The sequence below is a fragment of the Globicephala melas genome, chromosome 11 (genome assembly GCF_963455315.2).
Source record: "Globicephala melas chromosome 11, mGloMel1.2, whole genome shotgun sequence".
Classification (NCBI taxonomy): Eukaryota; Metazoa; Chordata; class Mammalia; order Artiodactyla; family Delphinidae; genus Globicephala; species Globicephala melas.
The window spans coordinates 74,756,585-74,768,073 of record NC_083324.2 but is presented as its reverse complement, the minus strand read 5'-3'; the positions used below and the strand labels follow the sequence as shown (position 1 = coordinate 74,768,073).

At 46.5% G+C, this 11,489-nt stretch overlaps 1 protein-coding gene across 1 annotated transcript in view; it reads left to right on the top strand.

Moving 5' to 3' along the window:
• Positions 1 to 5,423: 5,423 nt before the first annotated feature.
• The window catches only part of TNFRSF21 (TNF receptor superfamily member 21), a 66,569-nt gene continuing 60,503 nt past the window's right edge, over positions 5,424 to 11,489 (top strand). The window contains exon 1 of the mRNA XM_030870523.3: positions 5,424 to 5,957. Coding sequence (XP_030726383.2) covers positions 5,871 to 5,957 — 87 coding nt within the window. The 5' untranslated portion in view covers positions 5,424 to 5,870. The remainder of the gene's footprint in view (positions 5,958 to 11,489) is intronic.

Genomic DNA, 11,489 nt, shown 5'->3' with positions numbered 1-11,489 from the left:
TCTGAAAATTTGTCTCTTCATCTGTAAAATATGATTAAGGATTCCTGACTCATAAGATTAATGTAGGATGATATTTGTGAAAACGTCTGGCATATAGTAATCACTCAAACTAAGAGCTTATGACCTGTGAAATTTCAAGTTATACCTTTCTCTGAGTTCCACAGAGATAACACTCAACCTTCTACCCCTGGCTTCCCCATCCTTAAATTTTGTTCTCTGCCTTGCAAATCCCTCTGTCTTCAGCCCACCAGACAGGAGAATTTGGAAAAAGAAGCAATAGGGAATTCCCTAGTGGTCCAGTGGTTAGGACTTGGCGCTTTCACTGCCAAGGGCTCGGATTCAATTCCTGGTTGGGGAACTAAGATTCCACAAGCCGTGTGGCGCGGCCAAAAAAAAAAGCAATAGGAATTAGGGTGCAGTTATTTTTTTTAATTGCTTGTAAACAGATACACTTATTTTATTAGGGAAACAGGAATTTAATGCCTTAAAATGAAACTCATTTTTACACTTACTTCTAAGAGAAAAATTGCATAAAATACCATTTTAGCAGCCAATCAACTCATTTACAATCCTTAATTTTAAAAGCAGTAAATGTTTCTATATAAAAAACAGGGTCTTACTGATTTGGGAAAAGACATAAGAGGAGGATGGGTTTTCAAACAACCCCGTTCATAAATCAGTTCTAGAAAAGACTACATTAGGATACAAATATCCATTGTGTTCATCATTATGAATCTTTTATTTAATATTAGTTTTAGTGCTGTGAAGAGAGACGGCTGAAAATCTCACAAAGTGACAACCACATTGTTGATTACTCTAAGGCTTTTGAATAGTTCAGATAATTCCATAAAATGATTATTTTCCAAGCAAAGTTCATGCTGCTTTAAAAGTGACTTCAGATACAAGCAAGCTACTTCAATTGAGCCTAAGGCATAGTGTGAGCAGAATGTCCCCAAAACCTTAAAGTGGTTTCAAGCTTTCATTACTTCAAGAGTATATATGTTACAAACAACAAAAAAATCATTTGAAAGTGTTAGTATTTCAATTTCTTTACCTTTATGCATTTTGGTGCATTTTGAATGACTTTGTGTTTTGTTTGTTTTTTGTGTTTTTGGCTGTACCACGTGGCTTGTAGGCGGCTTGTGGGATCTTAGTTCCTGGACCAGGGATTGAACCTGGGCCATGGGAGTGAAAGCACCAAGTCTTAACCACTGGACGGCCAGGGAATTCCCTTGAATGACTAATGTTTTCATTTTTGTTTGTTTGTTTGTTTTGGTCAATGTTTGCTAACTTCCATTAGAGGGACAAAAATTAAAATTAAATATGAATTATTCTAAAACGTTAAAAATGTAGTAATTGCATGAAGAAGTAAAAAAAACTGAACTTTCAAATGGTTTCTAAAGTTTGTAACGTATATACTTCTGAAAGGATGAACACTTAAAATTGCACTAAGACCTTTGGGACATCTTTTGTCAAATACTATACATAGTAAGTGCTGTGGAGAATAAAAGTGAAAAAGGTCGAATCAGAAGGGAAAATTCCCTCTAAAGAAAAAAAATCCCTTTTTCCTTAGATCAGTTGATGTAGGCAGGGCACCAAAGACCAATCATCCAAAAAAACCCTAAAGGCCCTTGACGGGGTGAGGCAGGGTGTGTGTGGGATGGTGAATTGGGGGGTATGTGATTATACTGCCTAAATTTCCATTGCTTAAATGATTCTGGGTCCAATTTTCTCTTGCTAATGAAGTTGTTTCTCTGTCCATTCCCCTGCATGGAAGAGCTTATGGTATAATGAGAACATTACAGGTGTGAACTCCTAAGGCACAGGTATGATGGGCAATTCAAGGTCAGGGCCACTTTTCACAGTGCTGCAGGTGAAAAAGAAAAAGGAACTAATTTAATCACCTCACTGTTCCTGGGAGTGAGACAAAGATGTCATACCTTCAAATGATCGGCTATTTTATTTTTTCAAATCATCCCCCTTTTACCATCCAAGAGAGAAGGAAGCTTCCAGAACCGTGCCTGCCTTGCAATCCTATTCCCATTTGATCTTCTCCAAGAATGCCTTCTTTGTAGAATGTCATCATGGAGACTTGATCAAACCACGCCCAGGCACTTAATCTTGCAATCTGTTGCAGAATGGCTGATACTCCTTCTTAGGCCAGAGAACGGCAAGTTCTTAAGTGAACTAGTTTAAGGAAACAAAGCTGTGGACAAAACACTTAACCCAAGTCCAGGACACGGCACTTTAGCAAAACACAAGATTAAACCTGTTATTATTTGTATAACACAACTCAGGATGTTTGATTTAAGGCTTGGAAAAGGAAAAGGTACGTCAGGTGTGTTAACTGTTCCATGGTTTGTTAAACTTTCCAAGTTTGTTTCACTCAACAAATATTTATTGAGCCAGGTCAATATCTTGAATCTTCACTACGGAGATAGAAGATGATTAAGACATAAACTTTGGACCCAAAGAGCTCAAGATCTGGCCAGCGACACAGAGAGGTAAACTAACTATAGTATAATGTCATACATGCTGTAACAGAGACATGTAGGATAAAACTAGAGGAACAACTGTCTTTCCATATGAGGGTAGAGAAGGTGAGGAGAGGACATTAGGAAAGGCTTCTGAGATGAGGTACCGCTTGAGGTTGGTCTTAAAGGGAAGATTCAATAAGCAGAGGAGGGCAATTGAAAAGAAAACAACACCTAACAAAGGCTCAGAAGTATGACAAGGACAAGGTAGTTAAGAAACACAATGATCTAATGGGATTAGTGTGTAGAACCTGGGGTTTGTAGGGACTGGCAGGTACTGGGGATGAAACTAAGCCGGATGTAGGAAGTAAAGGCTCTATGTGCCATATCTGTACATGTTTACTCGACCTTGTAGCAGGGGGGAGGGTTGAACCATAAACAGAGATCAGAATGAATTGTTTTGTTAGGATTTTGAACTTCAAATTGAGAATAATGAGGAAACTTTGTTGGGGATTTGGTGAGGAAAGAACATGACCAGATTTAGGTTCTAAAATGTTCATTATCCTTAGGGTGTGAAGAAGAGATTTATTGCAGGACTGAGAGGCAGGGATGCCAATCATGAGGTTTGTGTAATCGTCTAGACAAGAGGCTTTGACCAGAGCAGAAGAGATCTAGAGGAGGAGCAAAGGGGGAAAAGTGACAGAGATAGAATTAGATTAGAATTAATTGAGATAGAATTAGCAGGTCTTCATGACCTTGGATGGGAGGGATGATGAATAACTAAGGTCTAGCCAATGGCAATGCTTCCCAGAAGACACACATGGCGATTCTACTTGGCCAGAATTTTAGTCACATGGCCATACCTAGGAGCACTGGAGGCTGGGAAAAGTAGTCTTTTATTCTGGGCAGCCACATGATTTTGAAATAAGTATGCACCTATAATTGAGCACAATAGCCATCTCTAACACCCAGACCTGCTGTACTATTTTAGTCATCTTTTAACCTTTCTCCTCCCTGAGACTGTGAATTCCTCAAAGACAGGATCAGTTCTTAATATTGTTTCTGCTGTACCCAACAGTGCCGAACACATAGGAGATACTCAGTAAGTGTTGAAATGAAACAATCTTGCTGTTGCTTAGATGAATTTCATGCTTTTTTTTCCCCTTTGAGTGTGGCTTTAAGCTGATTCTTGTAGCTTTTGTATGCTCACACCTCTTCCCATCAAATTCCTGTCATTCATTCCTTCATGGATCAGCTTGGGATGTTGACCATAAAGCAGGCACTACTAAGAATGTGAACTGTTATTTTCATTGTAAAAAGTGGGTACTTACATTCTTTTTTTTTTTCTATTTTAAAGTCTTTTTATACATGACAAAACCAGACCTCAAATAGCTAAATCTGCAAACTTCCTATATAGCATAGTAGGAATTCTACAGTGTTGGGTCCAAATATATATCTTAATAGTACTTAAATATTTCAGTGGATTATTTTATAATACATTTAATTACTGACCTGTGTGCAGTCGTTTCTGAGGCTCCCTTTCTTGCAACATAGCCTCTGTTAATATATTGAGGGTTGGTTTGTCACACTTCCTCTTAGCAGGGCTTTAATAGAAATATACTTTTCAAAATTCTTCTCTCAAGGTCCAAAATTGCTATTTGCCCGTAGCACACAAAGATGCTGTGACTGGCAAAAACCTTCTGCTTTTTAGTAGCCAGCTCTCATCAATTTTAGGTCTTCTTTATTTAACTTAGCAGTTCATCTTTTTCCATTTGGTAACCACTTTTCTTCCACTATTCTCGCAACTGCCTTGCTAAGTTACCTTCAGGAGTACTGTATTGAGTCTTGAAGCAGATAACTGAGAAACTGTGTTATCTTGAAGTAGAAGGGGTCAAGGAAAGCTAGAAGAAGCCCAGCACCATAGGGTTCACAAATGAGTGGTATGAGCCAGATGGCCAAAGAGGTAATTTCAATACAGTGTGCCCTGTGCTGGCAGAACCTAGAGGATGGACACTGTACCAGAAATGGTGGCAGCTCTCAGGAGACTCTGCCTCCCACCAGGAGAGACAAAGAAAGGAAGGCCAGGTCCTCTCTCACATTGAGAAATGCAGGAGATGCCAGCCAACCAAGGGAATGCTCTGGTTGCTCTTACTTCTGAGGCAGAATATTACCTCCCTCTCTACCCACTCACATCCCACAAAGGCATTTGGAACTCAACTCAAAATTTTTTAACACTTTTTTTGAGGGGAAGGGTGTTTCTTATCTCTGTTATAATCTGATTCAAAACTTTGGATCCTTTATTTAGGAAAATGCACCGGCCCACGTATTTCAAGGATTTCCAAGACCTCTGGAAGACCATCCACAGACTCAGCTTCCGCGGACTCCGGGTTTGGAATTCTTTAGTCTGGATTTCCTTAACTGCATTCATTAGCCTAGAGGATTTCAAACTTTGCCCCATAATCTCCTCAAATCACCTGGAGAACTGAAAAAATTCCCAATGCCCAGGCCACATCCTGTTCCAAGTAAAGCAGAATCTCTGGGGTAGGACCAGGCATCAACGCGTATGTTTTAAACTCTCCAGCTGATTCTAAAGCGCAGCTACGTTTGAGAACCAAGTTGCTGGTCTCTTTATGGCATACAGTTGATCTAATGCTTTATGGTCGTTTGCTGTCCTTAATCATTGAGCCAGAAGCAATAGAAAGGCGTCTGTCACAGGAAATAATTTACTGAGAATCATCTTAGAAAAAGGAAATAAATTGGGGTCAAGGGTGTGCATACCTTCGCAAAGTTTTCCCTGGGTCAATAAGCAGCTGCAATTTCTTCGGCGAACGCCAGGCGGCAACTTCTCCCGCCGCGCTCCTCCTGGACCGCCTTCCCACTTCTGATCGCACAAAGAGCCGGCCTCCTTCGCGGTGACATCACAAAGGGCCGATTCCCCGCCCCTTCAGCACCACCACGTGTGTCCCCGCGCCCGGCGGCCACCCGACTCATTCCCTCGCCGGCCGGTCTGGGCAGCGGAGGAGGGTGGTTGGCAGCGGCTGGAGGCTTCGCTATGGGAAGTTGTTCCTTCGCTCTCTCGCGCCCAGCCCTCCTCCCTGGTTCTCCGCAGCCGCTGTCGGAGGAGAGCACGGGGAGGCGCGGGTTGCAGCCGCGGCTGCTTCTCCCCGCCCGGGCAGCCGCGCAGCTGGGCAGGTGCTGAGCGCCCCCGGAGCCTCCCTCGCCGCCTCCCTCCTCTGTCGGGCTGTCCGGCTGCCGCAGTGCACATGGGGTGTTGGAGGTAGATGGGCTCCCGGCTCGGGAGGCGGCGGTGGATGCGGCGCTGGGCAGAAGCAGCCGCTGATTCCAGCTGCCGGGGGGCCACGCGCCCCGGGCGCCCTGCGAGCCCCGGGCTCAGCCATGGGGATCTCCGCGAGCAGCAGCACCGCCCCGGCCTCCTGCAGCCGCATCGCCGGAGCCACGATGATCGCGGGCTGCCTTTTCCTGGTGAGAGCTTGGGGTTGCTGGGGGCGGGGGGGGGGAGCCGGGGGCGGCGGCCGCGTGGGAGCAGAAGGCACCGCGCTCCGGGAGCCGGGCGGGTCCTCGGGCCGGGGCTGCGGGGGGCTGGGGTCCGGCCGGCTGGGTCGGGAGGTTTGCGACCGAGGGAAGGCAACACAGCGGAGGGCTCGGACCGGGTCATTTGGGGGAGCCGTAGGGCTCAGCCGGGACTCCGGAATGAAGGCGAATTGTTTTCCTTGCAGTCTGGCTGCGCCGGGCGAGGTGCGGGAGGTGTCCACCGGGCTTCCTGCGCATTTCAGGGCTTCTCCCCCTCCTCGGCCCCTCCGGGGGCCTCCACCCCCTCCACGCACCCCCACGGCCACCGGCCGCTGCCCCCGCCGCGTGGAGTGGGGCTGGGGCCGCGGGGTGGGCGCCGAGGCTGGCGGCGGCCGCCGCTTTGTTGCAGCTGCAGTGTCATGTCGGGATGCTACCGCAGTGGGAGAGCGCGGGACCTGTGCGCGCCGGCTCCCAAGACCGCCGCGTGCATCCGCGCCTAGCGTTCGGCGCGGGCGCCTCGCCCCCTCCCCCCATCTCTCCGCTTTGGCTGGGTGGGTCCCGGTTTCTGCACGCCCAAAGAAGAGCCCTGAGACCCGCTCTGAGGCGCCTCCAAAGCGCCGGCTCGCAGCCAGGCAGCCAGCGCGTTGGCACTTGAGTGGGGGGAGGGGGAGAGAGCTCTCCATAAAGGAAGCTGAATTTTCTCCAGTCTTTCCTATCGCTCGCTTACCTGTGGCCGGGCAGGTGAGCCTGCAGGGTGAGGCAGCTTCCTCCTTGGGCACTCGGTCTGCATTCAGCTCCAGGGCGTGCTCTGTAGGTAGTCCTTCTGTCACTTATCTGGTCAGAGCCTGAAAGCACCTTTGACCCAAAACTTATCCCCAACTTCCCCAGAACCCTTCCCCTTCTTTGCAAATGTTGGGGGGAATGGGATGAGTTAGGGGGAAGAAAGTTGACTTAAGATCAAGCCCGAGCCACCACAAGCTTCCCGTGCATATCTTTTTGTCTCCTCAAGGAGGATGGAGATTCTTAGCTAAAGGCCGAACAAAAACAAAAAACAAGAGCCTATTTTCATGGCAGGGCTGTGTCAGGGAAAGGCAGGCTTGCTGTCTCCTTCTCGCAAAGGGCTTAATGCCTGGCCAGCCAAGATCTCTTAGATCCCAGGGCATTGCAGTTGCTATGGCCTGGGAATTCATCCTACAGACACTCTGGTTCCCTGTGTTAGGGTGTGTTTTAAAGGGGAAGAGAGAGACTAAAGAAAAGTTCGGTGCTGTTAGCATTTATAATGAGGCAAGTCCCAGTCTTCCTTCAAAGACCCTTTTCTGCCCATTTTATAGAAATGGCAAAGTCAAGATTTTTATCGTTGACTCAAGGGTGGTGGGTGATGAGCGGTAGAGGGGGAAGGTCTCTTAAAGCAGGGAACCTGGATTGGACAGTCTTGGTGTGGAGAAAAGCCGATCTAAGGCCCAGGGAACATTGATCCTAAGATGAAGTAGGTCCATCCTTCAGCTGCCTCCTGGTCAGCCTTAGATCTACTACTGTGCCCCACTGTGTGCCACCCCACTACATGCCTGTCCGATCCCTCCAACACATCTGATCATTAAGCTCCCCATAGAGCCCATCTCTGGGTTAAGTCTTAAGTCAGTGCAGTATTTCATTGACTTTCCATTTCTGCATGAGATGCTTAAAGTAAGGTCAGAACGTAATCCAAGTGCAGCTTGCTTTAACCTCCGGAGAAAGAGCCCAGCTCCTTTTCCGAAATCATTAAGTCCAGTTGACCTAAAAATTGTGCACTGAATTTGCAACTGAAGACTTGAGAATGTAAGTTTGGCTGTCTTTAAAAAAAAAAAAAAAAAAGAAATTTATAGTCATGTTTAGAAGCAATCTCAAGATATTAACTAAAATGAGTCCTTATTCTTCTGCTAATTATGATAAGAAAGGTTCCACTTCAGTTCACGGAATGGCCTAGAGTTGACCCCTTTGTCCTGAAGGGAAATTGAGAGGGTGGACCAGGGGTCACCAGGGTGGGGAGGCAATGTCTTTTATTTTTCCTGTTCCCGCTCTGCAAGCTCCAGTCCTCAGCCCAGGCATTGTTACTGTATAAAATGATGATCTCATGGGACTTCCCTGGCTGTCTAGTGGTTAAGACTCCACGCTTCCAGTACAGGGGGCACGGGTTCAATCCCTGGTCAGGGAACTAAGATCTTGCATGCTGCAAGTCACGGCCAAAAAAAAAAAAAAAGATGACCCCATGACATCGTTATAAGGATTCTTTATCCCACTGGGATTCTTGGCCATGTGAAAATGACAGACTCCAGGTACTGGAGCTCAGGTAGACACGGAAGCACGCTCAGAACACTGCCGGGGCCAGTGGGGAGATAATGCCCTACCCATTCGTTGCCGTTAGCTTCAAAAATAATAAACCCAATAAAATGTTTTTTTATTATGGCTTTCCATCACTCTTCTTCTTTCAAATATCTCCTTTTTTGGGTGACAGTGTTTGTTGTTGTCATGATTTTTGACAATTTCTTTCGTGTGATGACAGGCTAACTGAAAGAGAACTTACTATAAGCTTTAAAAAATCTTTATATAATATATAATACATATACATATAACATATAATATGACTATTATTATTGTATGTGTCAGGTGCTTTATAGAGAGTATCTCTCTTACTCCCAACATCTCTGAAGCAGGTGGGATGATTTCCATTTTACAGTTGGGAAAATGGAGGCTGCAAAAACTTCATTGATTGTCCTGGGCCACCCAGCTCCCAAGGGATGATGGCACTGGAGCTGGGACCGAGGACAGCCTGACTCCCTCTCCCACTTCATGCCTCCCTCCTGTGCCACTCTGCAGGTTTCACAACTCCAAATTGCCCGATGATGAAATGTAACAGGAGAGAAGGCTCACTGGGGGAGAGTTGAGGCTGGTGGTTTGGTCTGTTGCAGGACGTTGATGAGAATTACACCAGTGCCTGTGGAGGAAAGTGTTTTCGCTGCTTGCACTTCTGTCTCTGATGCGTTTATTTTTGTTGTTGTTTTTTTTTCTGGCCACACCACGTGGCTTGTGGGATCTTAGTTCCCTGGCCAGGGATTGAACCCACGCCCTGTGCAGTGGAAGCACGGAGTCTTAACCACTGGACCGCCAGGGAAGTCCCTGTTTCTTTTTTGTTTTTAATTAATTAATGTGTTTATTTTTGGCTGCGTTGGGTCTTTGTTGCTGTGCGTGGGCTTTCTCTAGTTGCGGCGAGTGGGGGCTACTCTTTGTTGCAGTGTCCAGGCTTCTCTTGTTGTGGAGCACGGGCTCTAGCCTCGCGGGCTTCAGTAGTTGTGGCTTGTGGGCTCTAGAGCACAGGCTCAGTAGTTGTGGCGCACGGGTTTAGTTGCTCCGTGGCATGTGAGATCTTCCTGGAGCAGGGCTCGAACCCGTGTCCCCGGCATTGGCAGGCGGATTCTTAACCACTGCGCCACCAGGGAAGTCCGAAAGCCCCTGTTTCTGATGCGTTGAGATGTCTGTGTGATATTGGAAAGTGAACCACACACTGAAAGGCAAAATATTGCGTGTTTCAGGGCTTCCCTGCTGAAGCCCACACGCCTGGAGCCCATGCTCCGCAATAGGAGAGGCCACTGCAATGAGGGGCCCCCGCACCTCAGCGAAGAGTGGCCCCTGCTCGCCGCAGCTGGAGAGAGCCGCGCACAGCAACGAAGACCCAATGCAGCCAAAAATAAATAAATAAAATATATTTTTAAAAACCCCAAAAAACAATATTGCGTGTTTCAGGCCAAAAGTCTGAAGAGCAGATAAATGAGACCTTAAGGTTTGTGCCGGAGTTAAGGAATGCCCTAGAAGGGCTTGCCCAGCATGACACAACACACTCAAAGGTGTCTCTTGCCCTCAGGGAGTTGCTTTGACTGGACAGATAGAATATTGGCAGTGGGACAGTCAGAAGAAGGGCGCCGTAATTGATAAGGAAATGAGGTCTGAAATTTTAGAAACCACTCATCTGCACAGATTATGAATTCCAGATAGGACAGTTGCTGTAAGATCCTTCAGCTGTGCTAGTCTAGAAAGTCCCAAGTATGGTGTTTGTCAGTGTCTTTGAGACTAGATGTCTAGCTTAATGCCATCTCCTGACCTTTGCTTATCAAAGTTAATTTGATAATTTGATAGTACGTTTGGTGTATAAATGTACGTGGCTATCAATAGTGCTGGTTGGGTTTCACGCATTCAGAAAGAATCAGTGGATGAATGTACTATACTCAAAGTAATACACAAAATGGGATAGATGTTAACATCTTTAAACTACTTGAAATAATTTTGGCTTTTAGTCTGAAAGTCAGAAGAAGAAACGTCTTCCTACTCTCAGAATGATATCTAGTAGCCTTGGTAGGGAAAGTGACTTATGACTCAGAAGAGTAGGGAATGCAGACCTGTCCCGGAAGGCAGGGTTTCTCATGTACCCCGGGAATCTCCCATCCCTGTTGTCAAAATTTATAGAATGGGATCGAGCTTTCTCATCTGAATTCTCATCTCAACTGTTTCTAAAGGCATATGGCTGAATCTGTCTCAGGCCCAGTCCGAAACAAATAAACAAACGTACCGTGTAAAGAAAACACACAGGCGCACCAAATCAGCAAGAAAACGATTCCTTGTCATGGAATGCATGCTACCTTAAGTTGAGGAAGTACCCGGGACTATATCGGCATAGGTCCACCAACCGGCTAGATTACATATTTTCGTGTGGCTAAATTTGAACAGAGTCTTTCAAGCTGGATGTGGTTAGCACAGTTAATGCTGTCTTTTCCAGCACTGTTTGCAGAAGGCCCCTTTCTCCAGGTGGATGGGGTGAGTGTGCGTGGGCTCAGTCTGCTTGTAGATCAGAAGACATCACATTTCACCTTACACGTGACTCCATCTGTGAGGATGAGAGGTAACGTCTCTTCGGAGATTCCATAGAGAAGTTGCAAATGGGTTTTGTACTCAGCCGGCCCTTTATAAAGCATTCAAACTATAATTGGCTCAAGTAGACTTTAGTGTGTGTGTGTGTGTGTGTGTGTGTGTGTGTGTGTGTGTGTGTGTGTGTGTGTGTGTATGTGAGAGAGAGAGAGAGAGAGAGTGATGGGAAATGGCCAGCTGCATCATCAGATCATTCAGGGGCCAGTGTGCACTGAGTGACTTTTCTTTCTGTCAACTGCCATGCTTTTTTTTCCGGTAAGCACTCGCTCTGCTGGCCCTCTTCCCCCAAGCAGGCCTGGCAGACTCTGGTGATGCCAGGTCTCCCGGCAACTTCCTGGAAAACTCAGGTGCTTCTCTTCGGTGACAAGAGCCTCTCATCGCCCTTGGGCGTGTGCCCGACGACCATTTGGAGTGATGCAGTCTGGAACATGAGGCGCAGCTATGTCTGACAGAATGAAAACGGAAGCCGTGATAGGAGTTAACCTGGTCCCCAAATTGAATCCCCGTTTAGCGGTAGCGGGACCCTGGGCA